Source organism: Harmonia axyridis, chromosome 2, assembly GCF_914767665.1.
Source record: "Harmonia axyridis chromosome 2, icHarAxyr1.1, whole genome shotgun sequence".
NCBI lineage: Eukaryota > Metazoa > Arthropoda > Insecta > Coleoptera > Coccinellidae > Harmonia > Harmonia axyridis.
The window spans coordinates 48990883-49011210 of record NC_059502.1 but is presented as its reverse complement, the minus strand read 5'-3'; the positions used below and the strand labels follow the sequence as shown (position 1 = coordinate 49011210).

General features: G+C 34.0%; 2 protein-coding genes and 1 non-coding gene across 6 annotated transcripts in view; 1 reads left to right on the top strand and 2 right to left on the bottom strand.

Moving 5' to 3' along the window:
* Nucleotides 1–2268, bottom strand: part of LOC123671953 — a 39997-nt gene extending 37729 nt beyond the window's left edge. The window contains exon 1 of one of the 3 annotated variants that reach the window (XM_045605861.1): nt 2103–2268. The gene's annotated coding sequence lies outside the window, so the exon portion shown is untranslated. Of the gene's footprint in view, nt 1–1969 lie in introns of all 3 variants that reach the window. The other 2 variants (XM_045605863.1, XM_045605862.1) reach the window with 2 other exon arrangements.
* A 2642-nt stretch (nt 2269–4910) lies between these two features.
* Trnan-guu lies at nt 4911–4984 on the top strand. Its single transcript has one exon. It is a non-coding gene; the product is annotated as a tRNA-Asn (tRNA).
* Nucleotides 4985–9186: 4202 nt separating this feature from the next.
* LOC123672917 (lysosomal alpha-glucosidase-like) overlaps nt 9187–20328 on the bottom strand; it is a 30596-nt gene continuing 19454 nt past the window's right edge. Inside the window, exons 9-15 of one of the 2 annotated variants that reach the window (XM_045607265.1) lie at nt 18327–18460; nt 16101–16255; nt 13533–13681; nt 12408–12489; nt 11898–12171; nt 9392–9582; nt 9187–9335 (exon numbers count right to left, since the gene is read on the bottom strand). In XM_045607265.1, coding sequence (XP_045463221.1) covers nt 9273–9335; nt 9392–9582; nt 11898–12171; nt 12408–12489; nt 13533–13681; nt 16101–16255; nt 18327–18460 — 1048 coding nt within the window. In that variant the 3' untranslated portion in view covers nt 9187–9272. Of the gene's footprint in view, nt 9336–9391; nt 9583–11897; nt 12172–12407; nt 12490–13532; nt 13684–16100; nt 16256–18326; nt 18461–20328 lie in introns of both variants that reach the window. The other variant, XM_045607266.1, reaches the window with a different exon arrangement.

Below are 20328 nucleotides of genomic sequence, written 5' to 3'. Positions count from 1 at the left end.
CAGACGTTATTCTGCATGTCGTTACCATAGTTATCTCATCCTTGACGTTAATTGGACGTTCGGTGCATACAGACATGACAGAATTTAAGGTATTCTTTAATATTTGCGTGCGGGAAAAAAGGATTTTTCCCGCACTGTGTGGGAAAGTGACTCTTTGTGACTTAAAATGCGCGTGGAAAAAGAGTTGAAAGAGTTCGCTTGCAAAAAATAACTACAGACTGATCCCAAAGTTGTGAAACATGATACCACCTATTTTTTTAAAATGAAATGCCCAATCTTTATATCAACTGGAAATCTCCATGAAATTCTGATTTCGATACCCCACTTGTCATCATTTATCTGTGGTACTTTTTTCGACAAATTTCATGGATATAATGGTTTCAACTGAAGATCGTATCTTGAAGATCGTTCCAGATAATTATAAGATTTTTTTAATTGGATTCCCGAACAGTTTTCAAGTCTTCTGCTAATCTGATCAGGTCATAAAGAATGAATAACAATTGATGAAACTTCTTCAGCTGATGATATGAAGTCATTGTTTCTGTTTCTTGGCGTGGTATCCATTTCATTTTGTCAAAATAAATGTTTCCAAATATTTTGATTACTAAAGATGAAACGCGAAACATTTTGAAAACTATTCATTTTAGGCACAATATGTCTGGACAAAAAATGAAGACTGCACATTACCGAATTTGTTATCAGGGGTGCCGCAGGTTCAATTCCATGGAATTTTTTAGGACCCTAAAGTAAACAAATAATACCATATTATATCCATTTATCTATTTGTAGGCACTTTGAATTCCATTACATACGGCGTTAACATTTTCTCTCACAAAGATAGGTCAGTAGGTTTAGTTTTAGTATATATTCTGTTGATTAGTTTGTGGTGGATGACGTAAAATGTTCCTATTATAACCTCTATTCTATTCCGTGTTTAACTCTCAATGTGTGTTGCATGATCTCGAAACTAATTAAAATTATTCGTAAGCATTGAAAAACTTCTTCAAACGAAGAAAATTTGATGCAGGCGAACAGTTGACACTTCGACAGGTGAATATCAATCTCAAAAAGAGTCTGTAAATTCAAAAGACATTGGAAACGAATTATAATTTTTTGTTTCGTTTCTAAATCTTTATATCCCCCAAGGTTTTTACCTGTGTACGCGACTGACCGATGTCCTATAATAAACAGATTATCTTGTTCCGAAATTCTTTACTGTTAAATTAATTTTTTCTATAGCTATAATGTTGAAATATTGTTACGGCAACTCTTTTGAGTAGATAAAGTATCACTTGAACCTCAAGGGTGGATAAATAAACACTTCAACAGCAAGGGTAGATAAAATGTTTGAACTTTTTTGATTCAATTAAATTTGATGGTTTTTTTCTTGCTGTGTTCATTCTTTTAAGTATGTACATTTCGTATTCGCCGTATACTTACAAAATGAAAAAATACTGAACACTCCGCAAAAACCAGAATGTAAAATTTGTTTTATATTTGTTGACAGAGTAATTCATATCCCTATAGTAACGGAACAGCGCTGTTGCAATTTTTGTGCCAAAAATTACAATTTTCTTTGAAATTTAATTTTTAATTGAATTAAAAAAAAAATTATATTGCACACAAGGATAAAAGCGCATTTTCTTCTCGAGCGTAATTAGCGTCTCGACTGACGTCTTGACGATAAAAGACACTCTCAAAGATTAAGTACAAATTTATTGTCTTGTACAATAAATAACTATTGATTACTGTTATTCCTTCAATATTAGATAATGTGACTATCAATACAGATTTTTATAAATGACCACACTAGGTTGAAGATTCTAGTTATTCTCAAAACTATGAAACGCTTAAATTAATGAGAAATATATTCGTTATTAGTGCAAAGCATGGTTGCGCTATTTCCTGCGCCTTGGGCTAACTTTTACTTCAAATTCCCCCCACTTTTTTTAACCATCTCTTCTACTACTACCTGTCAATGAAGATTGCAAAATAACAACTTGAATTGCAGTCGCACAGTGAGCAGTGTGTCAAATACAAGACGAAAATCACTGGTAACATAAAAATTCCAACAATCTCACTCACTGAAACACGTTACTTACAAGGACTTTGAAACCGAACTTAAACTGGCTTCTTGGCTCTCAGAAGAACAAAGACGCCGAAGGTTCACAGTTATAGTGGTCCAGCATGGAGGATTTTTGTTCTTTCCCAGGCTCAGGTCGAGCACAGGTAGATGATAGTCTTGTGGAGCGCCAACTTTGATGCTTACAAAAGCTCCGTAGAATGCTCTCGGTCAATGCGCTCTGTTGCCAAGTGGTGACCACAATCAAGTATTTAAAAAACCGGGTTTCGAGATTCTGGAATGCGTCCTATTAAATAATATCATTTGAACGTGCTAGCCAAATTACTGTTACTATGTTTTTTGCCGCAACTTTTCCGAATCGATCTCTCTAAATTCTTCACAATATCAGTAATTTTTGAATTTTGGTCTTCATCGTCTCACTGAATCCGTTCTCAAATTCAGTTATGTGAGTTCGACCGCATACGGCGTATTTATAATGACTTTCAAACGAAAGAACCTAGAAACTTGAAATTTTCAGGGTATGTCTGAATTTCGAATTCCGCAGTTGAGGTAGGTAGTTAATGAAAGTAATCTGGCAATTGCTTCCTTGTATATGACCGTTGAAAATTTTGTTTTCCAGTTATCTTCAAAACTTGATATAGTTATGAATATACCCATTTGCATAATGACGATTTTAAACCTCTTAAAAATATTATGTTGGTCGCTCTACTTCTACTAGAACCATAGAAAATACAAGAAGAATATCGGAAAAAAATTACTAACAATTTCTATGACCACAAAACCGATGGAGTTGAGATTCTTGATATGAATATGGAATAAAAATTTCGAGTTTTGTGTAAAATTCAAAGCTGATCCCATTATTCAAACCAATGAAAATTCAAGAAGAATATTGAAAAAGAAATACGTAATACTCCCGTGAATCCAGATCCTATCAGGTTGAGATTTTGCATGTACTTATATACAGGGTGGGCTTTTGAAAATGAAACAGACAAAATAACAGGCGGAATTAACTCATTTTTAAAAAAATGCTCTGACGTTTTTATTTGAAGGACACAACTTTTCAGATCAACTTCACATCCATATCGTTTCAGCCTTTAGTGTTACAACCCCAATCCCTGAATTTAGAATAGGGAAAATGGGGTAAATGATACCTCATTGGAAACATCTTTCTATCCTGAGATCAGCATATTGATTTTTTCTAATTTTATCCATTGGTTTTTCCGTCAAGCAACTTAATATCAATTGAGATACAGTCGATCAAAATTATAGTCCAGTAGACAAAGCAAAAAAACTGGGGTCTGCTGGAAAAAATTCTGAACATAATGAAACTTCTACAGAATGTTCGGGGGTGTTGTGGGATGACTCTGTCGAGTTATCCAACACGAGGCCCCTCTGTTAACTTGAGGAGAACCCCAACATTTTCGGACTTTATTCGGTTATGAACAATCATTATTTCCAATTAATTCTTGGTTATTATTTATTGCTTTTACCCAGTTGATCTGATTATTAAGGTTCAATAGGAATTTACAGTAAGCAGTAAGGTGATAACAAACCACGATAACATTGAAATATCTACTCTTCACATAGACATAGGCTTTTAGTCAAAGCTACCTCCCCCCTCTACCTCCCTATGTTTCAATATGTCGATATTTATGGGTAATCACTAAAATTACCATAGAACGGCTGGTAATTGTTAGTTAGAGGGTCAAAACCTTTGTTTTCTGCCAATTTTTGATATTTTGAGAAAACTTCTCTAATTTTGATTGGCTGCATCTCAGTTGATATAGAGTTTAGAAAGAAGTTTCTGCAAACAAAATTGTAAGGAATTCAATTATCTAGAGCTTTGAATATAGACGTTCTGGTAGAAAACTCTTTAGGTTAGAAGTTATGAGCAAAAAACCGAAAAAAGCACGAAAATGTAGAGGTTCTTCGGCCCTCCTCAAATTAGCACAGGGTCCTCGTGTTTATAACTTGATCATCCCACAACACCCCCAAACAACCTGTAGAAGTTTCATTGAGTTCGAAATTTTTTCCAGGTAAAATGTATTTATAGGTATCTACTGGACTATAGTTATTTTGATTTGAAAAATTTTGTGTGAAATTCGTTAAAATTGGAAAAATTATTTTATAAATTTTTCTAGGAATTCAGATTTCTCGGAAAAAAAAGACAATGCCGCCCTCCATTATTTGCCACCCCCTAAAGCAGGCCCTGCGGTTTCAGGCTCTTCTGCTCAGTTTCAACTTAATGAAATATTTTTTTGTTTTCTTTTTTTCTTTAATATTATCGAGAAAAACATCGGACGAACCATTATTTTGAATTCGAATGAACCCAAGCCCGACATCTGTGAATTTGATATCCTGTTTGTGTTCCTTCACTAATAAATAAAATGAGAGGGGATAACGCGACATCTGGATATTTATGAGCTGCATAATGCGGCACCTTTGATGGTTTTTGATGATAATTGAATTTGTCGACTTTCCTTCCTATTGTTGAGAACCGAATTGAACCTCATTTTGAACAAATTTTTTTACTTTGAATTTCTATACATGTGATTTTAGTTGATCAAGCTTGAAACGCCGTCCTTGAATTTTGGCGCCGCCTACCCTGCCTCGATTCGATTTCAATGAAATTGGCGCTTTGCAATTTTCAATTTATCACAATGTGTGGAGTTTTTCTAAGAAAATATTTTGTGTCAAAAAATATGTCTTGTTTTACTAACTGACTTTGCGCCTCTACAATTTGACGCCCCAGTAAAATATCGTCTGTGCCGGTCCTGGCGGAGGCCTTGCACGTGATAATAGGACCATTTTCGTCTACTAGTAACAAGCCTCCGTGGCGCAATTGGCTAGCGCGTTCGGCTGTTAACCGAAAGGTTGGTGGTTCGAGCCCACCCGGGGGCGAACTCTTTTTTTATAATTTTTTTTTTCAATTTTATATCTTTCATTATCATAAAAGAAGTCCTAGTGACTAGAATTAGTTTCCTAGTAACTAGCGTTAGTTTCAAAAATTGGTTACGACTAAATAATAGTTATTTATGCAACAAGTGCAAAAAGTGAATATTTACTGCACTCGACGTGAAATTGTCCGTTAGGCCGAGTTGGACAACACGTCGAGTGCAATAAACAATTTTTGCACGAGTTACATACAACATTTTTTCTACGTTCATGCAAAAAGCAAAAAATTATTTATTGAGGTGCGGCACTAGGTGTAGGAAAATGAAAAGCGCAACTTGAATACTTTATTATTAATATCGATTTGCATTGAAACAGGAACTAATACGTTACGAACAATTTAACTCAAACTTTATTTTTACCCTCAATGTTGAAAGTGAATGAACAATTGGTGAAAGCACGTTGAAGTAGAATGATAGATGAGTGCAATAAAGAACTTATTTTTCCACTAAATATAGTTCAATAAAGTTTTGCTTTTTGCATGAATGTAGAAAAATACATTTAATAGTCGTATTTTACTACAAAAATACAAAATCATATGTCGGTATTGTTTCAATGCAATCGATATTGCTATAAAAATAGTTTATCACTCTGACGATTCGGAATATTCTTCAAGTCTGAGCAATTTCAGTTATACAGGAAATCAAAAAATCCGTAATTTTTTTTTCTTTTTTTCGTTTCTGATATGATTCAATTCTAAATATCTTTTTATTCAAATCGTTGCATTCGTCGGAATGGTTTTCAAAATATTAAAAAAAGGAACAGAAAAAGAGGGTAAATATGCGTTGTCACTTGTCAGTATTATTTTCGTTATTCCCATTCTTAATATCACAGTAGAAGAATGTGAGAATATTGTGCATCACCTGAATTTTGAAAAACACATCTAACAGTGTTTTGAATATTGTGTTGAAAATTGTGATCAGAATTAACACATTACGTTGTTTTTCAATTTAAAACCCCAGTTCTGTATGATTGCGTTAGATTCTGCAGAAAAATAATATGGTTGTGTTTCTACATCTTTGTGCTCCTAAATTCAATAATTTCTGTGTTCTTTTGTGTGTTCTTTGTGTGGCTTTTCTGGATTTATGTAGTACGGTACGTAGAGTTAAGCTCATAAAATCTGTTCCATAACAAAAATCTGTGTTCATAGAAGATAAATTATCCCATAATATATAATTATATTGATGCAATTGATGCATGAATGAAAGAGTGCTCAAAATCTCCAGACTTCATGTATATGCCTTTCACATTTTTGAGTGTTCGTTCACAATGTCTGTATTATTCGAATGTTGTACTAGAAATGGTCATAACATAACTTATAAGATTCGACTCACTTATGACGAATTCGTGCTTAAATTCGAGGATGTCCGTCCATGCGGTCGTAAATACGATAACTGCTGAGTGAAAAAAATTAGAAATTTTAGGGTAGATTAGGAACTCTAATACCGCGATTAAGTTCTTGAACGGGTAATGTAATGGGTATGGGTATTCAATAAGAATTATTACAAACTAAATTTCAAACTAGTTTGATTTGTTATTACGGAAACATCGCGTATTTTTTTTGATATTTGCTTGAATTATCTCTGATTATTTGTTGACGTGATCAACTCGAAATTTTGCACCAAATTTAAAATTGTTATTTTTCTAATTCCGTGGCAAATCCGTTCATTCTGCCACATCTTTTAGAACAAAATATCTCAGATTCATGGTTATATTTTATTATTATATGTAGATGCATAGAAACACTGGTATGTGCACTGATTCGATTTTGTTTTAGACTTTTAGAGTATGGTACGTCTGAGTTCAGACACACCTGCCGTCTTCAGGTCACCCTGAAGACGGTAGATGACTGAAACGTCCGTAACAATTAACTAACCGCACAGAAGATGGAAACAGCCCAAATAACTATCTAACATAAGGAAAAATACGAATACTAGTTGGATTTTGGCCATTAACGAACTTGACCGAGGCTCAAAATTCGAAAAATATATTACTCACCTCCATGGACTCCCGCCCATGGCCCCCTGCCAGGGGGGCCATGCCCCCTCTGAGAATTTGATTTCTCAGCACAACACCTTCAATATTACTTTCTCAATCCAGAGGGCATGGAAAAAAGGAAAGTAATGGATTCTCAACAATTTTCCGGTTTTCAATGACAATCATGGACGCCTTACCGTTTTTCAATAATTTTCATTTTGCCCCCCCTGAGAAAAATTTCTGCGTGTGCCCATGCTCACCTCTTAAAGGGGAATACCACCACTGCTCAGTTCAAAACGAACTGATAGATTCTTCGTCTTACAACCACATATTTTTATGGAGTTTTTACATAATTTCTTCAAAAAATAATCTACATTGTAGAATGACAATATTTTTAATTTGCGAATAAAAAAAAATGTTGGTGGATTTTTTCGCAAAAGAATTGATAATTTGTTCAATGTACAGGGTGGGCAAATTTCGATGTTTTAGCACTACAACTTTTGAACCAGAGGAGATAGACAAAATCTGATACCCACTTCTCTATCTCTTTTTCTGAGAAACTAACAAGGGTAGTATTCATTTTTGGCTACCCTCTATCATCAGTATTAGCGGAGATATAAATGTTTTTCGATATCGCCATTTTTCCAATTTTCGCTTATAACTCGAAAACAAAAGAAGGTGGCCAAAAATGAATACTACCCTTGTTAGTTTCTCAGAAAAAGAGATCGAGAAGTGGGTATCAGATTTTGTCTATCTCCTCTGGTTCAAAAGTTGTAGTGCTAAAACATCGAAATTTGCCCACCCTGTACAAAGCACTGATATATTATTAAAATATTCGTGAAAAAACCAACTAAAAATCGTTAAAAACATGGTAAAATTATAATTTTGTGAAAAAATAATCGACCGTCGTTCAGTGCTGCTCTGTATTTATATGCTTCAAAAAGATAAATTAGATAAAGTGAATGTACAACTTCTGACATACGCGAAAATCCACGTAATGGTAAACCCTCTCAAGAAAACACTCATTCATTGCAGATATTTAAAATGTAAGCAGGGTTGTGTTCAAAATCCGTAGCCATATTGAAGATATTTATTTTATTTCATTTATTTATTTTTTTTTATTTTTAGCACCCGGCTAGTACAAAAAATAGAAAATCAACACAACAATAATATAATCATTCACATTTCTCTGAAGTGGCCATTCAATCTTCCGCAGAATGCACCCAAAGATGGTGTCGTTTTAATTTCCTCTAGGAGACCATTATACAAACGAACACCCTCATAGAACAAGGACTTCTGTAAAGAAGTTGTTCTCACTGTGCAGAGATATTGTAGTCATAAAAATTTCCTCTTCTTTCTAAGAAATCTTTCAGATATCGTGGTACAAGATCATGCTCTTTCTTATAAATTAGGGTTAGATTGGCCTTCTTGATATTATTTTCCACAGGTAACCAGTTCAATTCATTATGCATGACTACTACAGGTGTGAGCTTACTACATCTTAGGATTATTCCCATGTATTTATTCTGTTGAACTTGAACTCGAAGTCTATTCATATCTCCTATATTGATAATATTAGGTAGAATTATTTAGTTCAGAACTCGATATTATTCCTCTGGTTCTATTCTTTGCGATCTTTTTGAACTTATCTGTCGTTTCTAGGTATTTCTGTTGTAGCATTGTATGAAGAATATTCTTTATACAATGGTTATAGTATTGTTGTTGGACGCTCAATAATGAGATGGATTTCGTTTAATATCAAATGCTTCAACAACCGGATCATTCCAGGCTTTTTAGCCGATGGCCTGGTTGATTTTCTGCCAAACCACCAAAAAGCAACAAAACTCTCAAAGAACGCCAATACAAAAGGAGTCGACAAATCTATTACATATATAATCCTTCGAACAATAAATGCAATGCGCCGGTGTTAATGAATCCAACACTAAGTATAAGATCTAAAAATGAACCATCGGAATACAGATACTTAGTAGTAGGACTCTACTTCATACAAGCTTCCTCAAGCGAAATTCCTGTTTATGATGATTTCACTAAAAAAAAATAACTAAACCAAGATCCCAGAATTTTACAACTTCATTTCATTTCATTTTTATAAAAATTCATTAGGAAAAACTAGTTCTAATTACCCAGGAGAGTCGAAATAAAAAAAAGCATGATACATTGAACAAACATTTATTATAACATCCTATAACAAACACACGTCTAAAAAAGAAAAAGATATAACTCAGATGTACGTACTCCTTCATGACCATTGCAATGATGTTGAACTGCTACAATTTATGTTCAAGTTTTGAATCATGAGGTTCTAAAAAAAATAAAATTAATCAGTAACTATTTTGAGTATTTGATATTTGTACTCACTTGGCGTTCTTTATTATAGACATAGTCGTACTGTCTTTGATGTAGTATTCTTTGATTGAAACTCTCATCGAGACCCAGAATTTCTATTGATTTTATTTTCGGAGGTTCTTCTATACTTTTGTTAATCACATCCACGCTGAGTGTTCCATTTCTTACTTTGAGAGATAGAAGGGTATAGTTTTTTCCGACATCTGAAAATATTATCAGATGAACAACTTGACAAGAGATAACTATAATAATAATATGACATAATAGAATGTAAGACAGTCAATGAATAAACTACAAAAGTAAAAAAATCAGTTTGAAACATAAAATAATTTTCCTGCTAAGATTAAATTTGGGGTACACTCAAATCTTTTGTGATTTCAGTAAATAAACGATAATGATAATAGGGTGTAAATAAATTGAGCACCACTCTATAGTGATTCCACTTACAAAATTAAGGTTTGTAGAAATCAGAGAATTTTCTAAATAACAGCTAAAATAAGTTTATTACTTTTTTGTCTTATCGCTCAATTCAACTCCGTATCTATTAGGGACTTTAGTTTTGAGACTGTGGTTCTAGTAAGTGCAATTTTGCCAACACTGGTTTTGAAGTTCGTTTCCCAATTGTCGACAGAATCCCAATTATCGACAATTTCGATTTGTTTTCTAAATAATGAAATGGAGAGAAGTCTGATGAAAAATTTCAGTCAACAAGTTACAACTTTGTAGTTTCCTGAACATATATATGTTCTCAGATATTCTATAAGATTGGGGGAAATGAATAACCATCATGTTATATCTGAAATGTTTTGAATTCTACACGTTTATAATTGAATATAATATACCAAAAGTGTCTTGGATGTCAAAAATATCTTAAATACCGAAAACTACCTTAAATACAGAAAACTATCCTAGATAACACAAATTATCTTAGATACCCACTGAATAATATATGAGAAACCTACAGGAAAATATCAGGATACTAAATACCTTAAAATTTCTTTCGAAAAGTATCAGCTACTGTATTTAGATTTGAAGGAATAGAAGTTATCATAACTGACTACCATCTACATACAAGAAGATCGAACTACCTGTGACAATTACATAGCGGTTACAAGCTCCGTGGCCAGGGTGTATGGAAGAATATTAAAGTATTGAAAGGGAGTAAGCCGAGGATTATGCAGATATGGAGGCGGAAGAAGATGCTGGCTTCAGTGCAGGGAAGTGAACAATCGATCAACTATTTTCGCTAACACAAATCCTAAAAAAGAAAACGGAATTCAACCAAGAAGTTCATCTCTTGTTTGTAGATCTGAAAAAGGCAATGACAGCGTTCTCATATAGTAAAACTGTGGGATACTCTTGAACAGAGCAACATAAATCTCGAAGAAGTAAAGCTGGGAAGTCCCTATATCGAGGTGTAAGCTCTAGAGTTAAAACAAACGGTGTGTTAACAAAAAGTTTCGCGGTAACCAACGGACTTAAGCAGGGATGCTGCTTATTTCCGACACTGTTTAAAATTTACTTGGAAAATACGCTGAAAACATGTAAGCGAAAATGCAGTAACATGGTACTGCCGGTGGACGATGATTACATTATCTATACTTTATCATTCGCGGATGACCAGGTTGTGATCGCACAGGATATTGACGACATGGAATATATGACCCGCAAGTTGATTGAGGAATATCACAAGTGGGGATTGGAGGTGAACGTCGATAAGACGGAGTACATGTGCATTGGAGGACAACAACAGGACTTTTATTACAACTGGCAACAGGGAAAACTATTAAACATTGCAGTATAGGTATAAATATCTGGGAGTCAACATAGGAACAATGGACGAAGAAACATATGACAGAAACGTCTAGGGAAGAAGATCAATTGCAGTGGTGAACAGTATATATAAAAACATCAATATTGATGACAAGAAGAGACTTTACAACGTTTTTGTTAAGAGCATAATATCATATGGTTCAGAAGTTTGACCCCTGAAAGAAAAAACAAAAAGAACACTTAGAGCCACGGAGATGGATCTCTGGAGAAGGGCAACAGGAAAATCCAGAAGACATACCTAATGAAATCATAAAGCAAATACAGCAGGATATTGTTTATCACATAAGAACCCAGCAGCTATTTAGTACGGACATCTGCAGATAATGCCACAGCACCGCATTCCCAAGAAGATGTTAAAATGGAATCCACAGGGAAGAAGACGAGGAGAGGAAGACCACGCAAAAGTTAGAGAAAGGGAATTGATGAAGAGATCCGGGAGAGAGGTCTAGAGGCTGGAGATTAGGGATAGGAAGACGTCGAACGTTAAAACCAGATACATATAGGTATACCTGCACACCTTTAATTACCCAGATATTTTCACGCTACATTGATATTCAAAAATATTGATTCGTTGCTAAGTGATTTGTATCATATGCGTTAATATGATTGGTTGAATTTTTTTTAAGGGGAATAGTCATCAATGTCCAATCTCAGGATTTAATGTCATCTAGGTTTCATCACTTACCAATAGAAATACCATCATCCCAGTAGAACATTCCATTAGCGTTTCCATTTTCATCTAAGGCAGCTACTATAGTGAGATCGCTATTTCGTACATCTTCAGTTAACGGTTTGAAATCTTGAGTGGGTATTATTTGACCTCCCTGTATGAAAAGTGGAATTGTTTCATCGTCTACCTCGATATCTATAACTTCCCCAACACTCCTCAAAATTTTCCTAGTGTAATAATTATACCAGACCCCTTTAGGCAGATATGTTGCCACAGAATTCTTATTTTCCTGCAATATTGAAAAATAAATTATACAGTTTCCAAAAAATTATTATGCCAAATATGTTTTAGATTTTTTTATTCAAATTTTTTTTTATGGGATGTTTTTACTTTAGTTGCCTAAAGGCTGCCTAGGCTAGGCATATTATAATCCTTCCCTGAATAAAGACATTATTTATTTATTTTATTTTCAATATGGCGCAATAAAAACCCCTCATTAATTCGAGAGTACAAAAAACTACTTACTTCCAAAACAGGAACAATGAGTAAACCAGATCCCCATAAGAATGAAGTATCTATTTCGTAAGTATTTGGATCTTCTGGAAATCTGTAATTGGAAATACATTGAATAACTGATTCTCGTTTAAGAAAAATATTTTCAACTTTCTTCGAGACGAATGAATATTTATGCGAAATTTTGTGAAAATCGAATGAATGGAAAAACAAAAAAATTTTTTTTTTGTAAAATTTCATTTTTTGAAATATGTCCGTCAGATTTCACTGAAATTTATATATGAAATGTTATGAACAAGTAGTGACTCTGTCTGCTCGAGAGGTGGCCCTATGGATGTCGTGCAACACTCTAGTGCGGCCTAGCTGATTTATGAGGGTCGCCGCGTTGCATCAGAGTCATCTCTCCAAGATGATATGGGAGGATGTCTTGGGCAGGGATCGTAAGATAGCCAAACTGAAGAGCCCACTAGCGATTTCGAGACGAAACACATCAATTCCTAGAGAAGAGGCGCATCTACGACATTTGACTAGAGGAAGACACGCCAAAAACATATGATGTATATATAGAGTAGAATGTTCATGGGCAAAAAGATGTATTATTAAGTTTATAGGTATGTAGCTTCTACAAGGGAAGAAATGAGCTTTTCTGGTATGATTACCCTCAGAGCTAAAGAATATCTTTGAAGGAATGAACTGATTTTTTTCGAATATTTGAAGAATGTCGAAAAAATACCAGTAAATATATGAAATTATTCGAATTTTCTTCAGGTGTGGAATTCATGTCAAGAAGGTACATTATTAATTAAAATAAATTGTTTTGGTTAACAAAATTCTACATAATATAAATGAAATTGATTGCAGAATATCTTCTTTCTTTCTTTTAGTGCCGATATATAATTTCTGAAGCGAAAAAATCGAACTTTTTAAGTGTGCATTTATTATTTCTGAATGCTTTATGAAGAAATCACATGAATACGGATTTGAACAATATCGCAAAAGCATCTGATTTCAAATCAGAGCATTTTCCAATGCAATGAATTTGAATCCATGTCGAAAAAGTAATATTTTCTCCTAATGAGTGTCAATTCATATTATTTTATTGAAATAATCAAATATTCATTTATTGAAAAAACTTACTCTATAAGTAAAGGTCGAGCCACTGTACTACCATTCTGATTTGCTTGCCAGAAGAGAGTATATAAATAGGGAAGAAGGGTATAACGAATTTCCAAGGCCTTCTTAGAAGAATTGATGACACGATCACCCATGGAAGCAGGATCTTGTTCCTGTAAATTTCTTATTAATCAATAATATTCGATATCGAGTCAAATTGTCAGAAATAATGTTTGAATAATAATATTGAATTTTTTATGCCAAACATTCAATGTTCAACTGGAAACGCCAAATAAAATTCCTTAAAAAAGGTTATTAGAACGCGAAATATTACCTACATTCGTACAACAGCTGTAAGAAACCAATGAAATTTTCAAGTCACTATTCATGCGCAATATCCTAAAATATAATCCTTAGGGGAGGCTTTAGCGCATGAGTAGTGGTATCTTTTTATATCTGGAATCTCTTTTTTACAGCGGTATTAACGGCCTATTATTATTAGCGAATCTTAGGGGTCTATACCGTTTCAGCGGTTAGTTCAAAAATAAGAACGCTTTATTTTACGCTAGAGGTTTTCACTATTATTCATTTTAAAGGGTTCTTCATTGCGGAAAATCCTTATTTATTAATTTTTTTGAAATGAATCAAAATGATTATAGTCCGTTCAGGACGGGCGGCTGTGGAAAGTCGAAATTAATTTGGTTCATTCAGTATTATTTTGATTTGCAGAATTGTGGTTGGTATTGGAAATGTCATTGACAGAAAATTGAATTTTGGTCAATTTGTTTGTGTTGGATTTTATCCATGAAATTGTGAAACTTAAATGTATCTATTTTGAATGCCCATTGATTAGTTTATTTTAGTATTTCTCTCAAGTCTCAATATTTTCGGAAGAATTTTAGAGAAAAAAGAAGAAGGCAAGTCATTATATCCTGGATTATTAGTAGGTAGACAAAAACCTATGCAATACGATTTCACCTTCAAAGAATGATTTTATTGTTACCATAATCAAAAGCAACGAATATATCAGTCTGGATATCATTTAAACTGACCAAAAAGAACCTAGATTACAATCAATCAAAGGCAACATTACATAAAATGAATTGGTTACAAGTTCAAACAGCTGATCAAAAGAAAATTCTTTTGATAATCAGAAAAATGCAGTAGAGTACGATTTTATGGTAAATACTGAGAGTACTTGCAACAAAATGTGATATTAATTTATCTGGATGAAACTTGGATATTTGAAAATGGCAATCTTCAACATTGGGCTCCAGAAAGAAAACCTGAAGGTTTGCCAAGCATATTCAAGGGCAACCGTAGAAAGTACACTATTTTGATTGCTGGAAAATTTACTGGATTTTTACCTGGATGTTTTGACACTGGTGATCATAAGGATCACCATTAATCTATGAATAAAGAATTATTTCATAATTAATTAATTTTTCAACAGCTCAAATGATGAATTTCCAGAATTCTTTGCAGAATATTTTTTGAGGGGAGACAAAAATAGTTGGTATGATAACCAACAAAGTTGTAATTCTGCTATATCTGTAAACAAAGTTTCGGTATTTCATCTATACTTCATATATATTCTTTTTGGAAATTGAATATTGTTTAATATGTCTTTCAATGAGTAATCCAATAAAACAAATAGTCTGTTACTTTCAAATCTGTATTATTTACTAAATTTACAAAATCTAATGAATTCTATTTCTTTTTGTAGAATTTTTATCAAGTATTTTTTTGGAAAAAAATGTATTTAGAAGAGTAAATTCAACAATTTCCTTAGGTCTTAACCACTTGACGATAATAAGAGATTGCAATAATAATAATAATATGTATTTTTTTATAGATATGAATTTATGATTGAAGAATAAATATACGTATGCATAATATAACTTTCCGAACAAACATTTCATTTTTCATGAATTTTCACTTAAGCATGTTATACAAAAAATCTTGCGGTTCTTCTAAAATTAAAAATAAGGACGTAAAAACGTATTTTGAATTCTTGCATGAATCAGAAAAGGATGGTATGGTAAATCAGAGGAACGTTTGAGATTGCTTCACTCATTCTGAAAAGGGGTGGGATCTCCAAAAAGCTGCCAAAACTTTGGCAGATAACGCACATGGCACGTGGTATAAACCCTTGTTAACATTAGACGTATACAGGATAATAAGTGTATGCTTCTCAAGTACTGAGAATTCTACGTTCATCATGCACAACAGTTACCAACCATATTTCCATACAAATTTCATGAAAATTCAGTACGAATTGTAGAAGGTATGGCTGTTACAAATCTTAACGTATACTCAAGCCGACAACAAAGTTGTCAAAAATGATCTATTATATGCGAATAGAAATTCTGATTTTGGTATACCATTTTTTCAACAAAAGTAGGTAGGTACAAGCAATATTCATACCATAGTATAATAAGTGATAAAATAGCAAGCAATAAAAAAAACGTTCTCTATAAAATACGAACTGATAAAAACATTGAAAACATTAATGGAAAACATAATAAATTTACAGAAGTAAAAACCTAAAGTAGTATTACAAGAATAATTGGTCTCTATGAGCTATATTACCTGATGTGTCCATTTGGAATTATGATTTCTCGAGAAGGGGTAAAATGCTCCTAACTGCATCCATCGATTACACAAAGGTTCATTTGAAGGTCCGAAAAATCCACATATATCTGCACCCATGAGGGGCATTCCAAATAAACTAAAATCTAATAATTCTGAAAAAAAAATCATGAGTTAATGAATAGATAAGATATATCTCTGGAAATCTATCCAATACATTTCGGTATGCACCAAACCATTATAAGAGGGTACAGGGTTGGCTAAATTCGTTTTTCATTTCGTTACAGTTGAAACCAAATCTTGGCTGCTTGATAAAGAGTTTCCGGGGTCTGCATCAGGAGAATCAACCATCATTGATTGGTATGCTAAGTTTAAACGTGTTGAAATGAGCACCGAAGACGGCGAAAGCAGTGGACGCCCAAAAGAGGCTGTCACCGACCGAAAAATCAAAAAAGTTCACAAATAATTTTGAATGACCGTGAAGTCAAGTTGATCGAGATAGCAGACATTGTGAAGATATCATCTGAACGTGTACAGGGTGGGCAAATTTCGATGTTTTAGCACTACAACTTTTAAACCAGTGGTGATAGACAAAATCTGATGTCCTACTCTCGGTCTCTTTTTCTGAGAAACTAACAAGGGTAGTATTCATTTTTGGCCACCTTTTTGGACGAACACGCCACTGGATTCTACGTAAAAAAGTGCCTATATAATGTTTTAATTTCAGAGCTCTAGCATCAGTATTAGCGGAGATATAAATGTTTTTCGATATCGCCATTTTTCCAATTTTCGCTTATAACTCGAATAAAAAGGAAGGTGGCCAAAAATGAATACTACCCTTGTTAGTTTCTCAGAAAACGAGACCGAGCATAGGGTATCAGATTTTGTCTATCACCTCTGGTTTAGAAGTTGTAAGTAGTGCTAAAACATCGAAATTTGCCCACCCTGTACATCATATCATTCACGAATCGATCAAAAGCAACAACGTGTTAACAATTCTGATCAGTGTTTGAAGCTATTTAAGTGCAATAAACCTGAATTTTTGCGTCGATATGTGACAATGGATGAAACATGGCTCCATCATTTCACTCCGGAGTCCAATCGACAGTCAGCTGAGTGGACTGCACACGATGAACCGAATTCAAAGCGAGGAAAAACACAACAGTCAGCTGGCAAGGTTATGACAACAGTATTCTGGGATGCGCATGGTATAAAATATTCATTAATAAACTCCAAAAGGGCCATACTATCAACAGCGATTATTATATAGCGTTATTGGATCGTTCGAAGGATTAAATCGTGAATCATTAAAGAACGCCTCTATTTGAAGAAAAAAAAGTGCTGTTTCATCAAGACAATGCGCCGTATCACAAATCATTGAAAACAATGGCAAAATTGCATGAATAATTGTGCTTCGAATTGCTTCTGCATCCACCGTATTGGCCAGATCTGGCCCCAGCGCATTTCCTGATCTCAGACCCCAAAGGAATGCTTGCTGGAAAGAAATTTAGCACCAATGAAGAAGTAATTGCCGAAGCTAAGGCCTATTTCGAAGCGAAAGACAAATCTTACTACAAAAATGGTATCGAAAAGTTGGAAGATCGCTATAATCGCTGTATCGCCCTCGTAGACAATTATGTTGAATAATAAAATCGAATTTGCCAAAAAAATGTGTTTTACAATGGTAGACCAGGGACTTTTCAATTGGCCTGTTACTTATACTGGATGATTCACCTGATTAACTTGGGTAAAAACTCAGCGGTTCATGAGTGAATGAATATTTCTGGGGAAAAAGTTTTTTTTTTTAATTTATTCATTTGAAAATATTTCAGACAGATTATTGTCTCAAACCCCAACATGCAAATTTTCAGCACAAAATTATGATTAGTTCACCATAAACGTCTAATAGATCATCGAGGTGAATCTCCCTGTATAAAAATGGTTTCCAAGGATCAATTGGCGCATAAATGATCGAGCATTCGAGCACTTCTGGGTTGAATGGACTTCACTTTTGATTATCAATTCTTTTTCTACATCTATATGTATTATTATCATTTGAACTGGGATCGTTTTGCTTCGGTAAGCGAAACGACATCTATATGTATCTCGGTAGGTAGGTATTTTGTATTTTATTTTTTTCAGCTTTTAGATTTTGTCTGGTTATATTGCAAGTTTACAGGCTTTGATGCCTCCTTTTTATTCATTTAAATATTAATAGAAACTCACGGGGAATGCTATATCTCAGGTCCTCCCAGTTTGAACCTATATCCCCACTCCAATGGCCTGCGTATTGTCCACTTCCAGGAAATGTTGATCTTGCAATCACTAGTGATCGTTCTCCAAGAATTTCAGAAACAACCCTGTAAATGGTGATAAGTATTGTAGAAAACATTGAATGAATTCAAAAAAATCAATGAATAGAACTTTAATGAATAGTAATAAGATTAATTTATATTATCTAATAATTTTTGGAAACGTAGCTTTTTATATATTTCATTCAATATTTTTCTTTTACGTAAAATTTTACAACTTGGTTTGGAAAGAATGAATGTTAATGCGAAATTTTGTGAGGATCGAATTATTGGAAGAACAACAATTTTTTTTGTAAGATTTTAATATTTCGGAATGAAAAATATTGAAGAAAACAATAAATGAATTCTCAAGACCCAATGTACAGAACTCAAATAGTAATAAGATTTAGTTATATTAATAGTTTTTTTGGAACAGGATTTTTATGATTTTATGTGTGTCTGATAAATAAGCTATTACTATATATCATTATTCATTAAGAAATGTGAAATATCCTGTCCTTAGTTTATCTATCTGTAAGTATCAGTCCTTCAGAAATCTTTCCTAGCGTTGAGCTCTATGTGTGTGAGTGTGTTAACCGTATTAAAGCATCTCATCAATGGTGAAACATCCCAGGATGTTCAATGAATGTATCAATGAATCGTCTCATTTTGAATACCCAGTTCTCAATGAATATCAAAAAGTATTTACCCCTGTTCTAGTAATAACTACCAAAATCTCATTGAAATAAATTCATTCATTTCAGAGGTTTTTACAAAGATGTTCCAATTTATGGAAATACGAACTACCTCTAAAACGTTAAGATTTGAGTATATGAAACCTGGAACAGTTAATCTATTCTATAAAATCTGGAAATAATAAAAACATATGTTTTGTCCTTTAAATTTTTTTCGGTTTCCTTTCCTAAGCCGGCCATCTCCCAGAAGGAGCAAGCCAAACCCCATTCCGGACCCTAAAAAGACGTTTTTTCCCAAAGGAGAAGAAAATCTGAAAACGAGGACACTGAAGGAAAAAATTTCCTTGAGGACCGTTGAGTGTTCAAGCAGCTCAACGCTAGAGTCAAGGAGACTCTTAAAAAAGTCCGAAACGATTGCTGGGAAGAGAAACTAATCTCTTTTTCCGAAGAAGAAAATAGTGTTTGGTGAATTGCCAAATCACTGCGCTCAGATGGGAAAACAATCACACCGATTCACAGATAACCTTGAAAGCCAATGCAGCCCTAATTACAACAATGCGTATTTGGACTATATGGAGAGGACGTCAACTGTAAAGTTAGAAAAGAAAAATAAGCGTCGGGAGCTATCGGTTTCGTAACCGTTCAGGAAATCCAGAACAATATAATACTAAGGAAAGCGTTAGTAGCACTGATGGACAAAGTCAATGCAATGCTACAACTAAGGTACTTTCCTAAAAAATAAAAGCCTACATGTATTATATTATTATTATATACAAGGCCTGCAAAGACGCTAAATTCCCGCAGAACTACCACCCGATCAGTCTTCTCTCGTGCATGGAGAAGATTATGGAAGCGGTCATTTCAAAAGATTGAAGGTGATAACGAAAAATAATAAAATCATACAGTTGAAAGATTTCTGTTTCCAAAGCAAACATTCCACTGTGCTCCGAATGGTGGAACAAATCACGGATCAATCTAACCGCAAACAAGACACAGCAGGGGCGTTGTTCTTGGACCTGGCCAAAGCGTTTGATAAAGCACAAGGGACTGCGCCTTACTTTACAACTGTTTGTGTCCGGTTTCTTACTCAACTTCAACTAGTAGCCTCTCACTTGCATCCCCGCAAGTTTAGAGCTAAATTTGACGGAGTATACTGTCTTCAGAGAGGGCACTTTTAGCTGGAGTCATACAAGGATCTCTGCCATCACCGTTATTGTTTACATTATATGTAGCCGACATGCC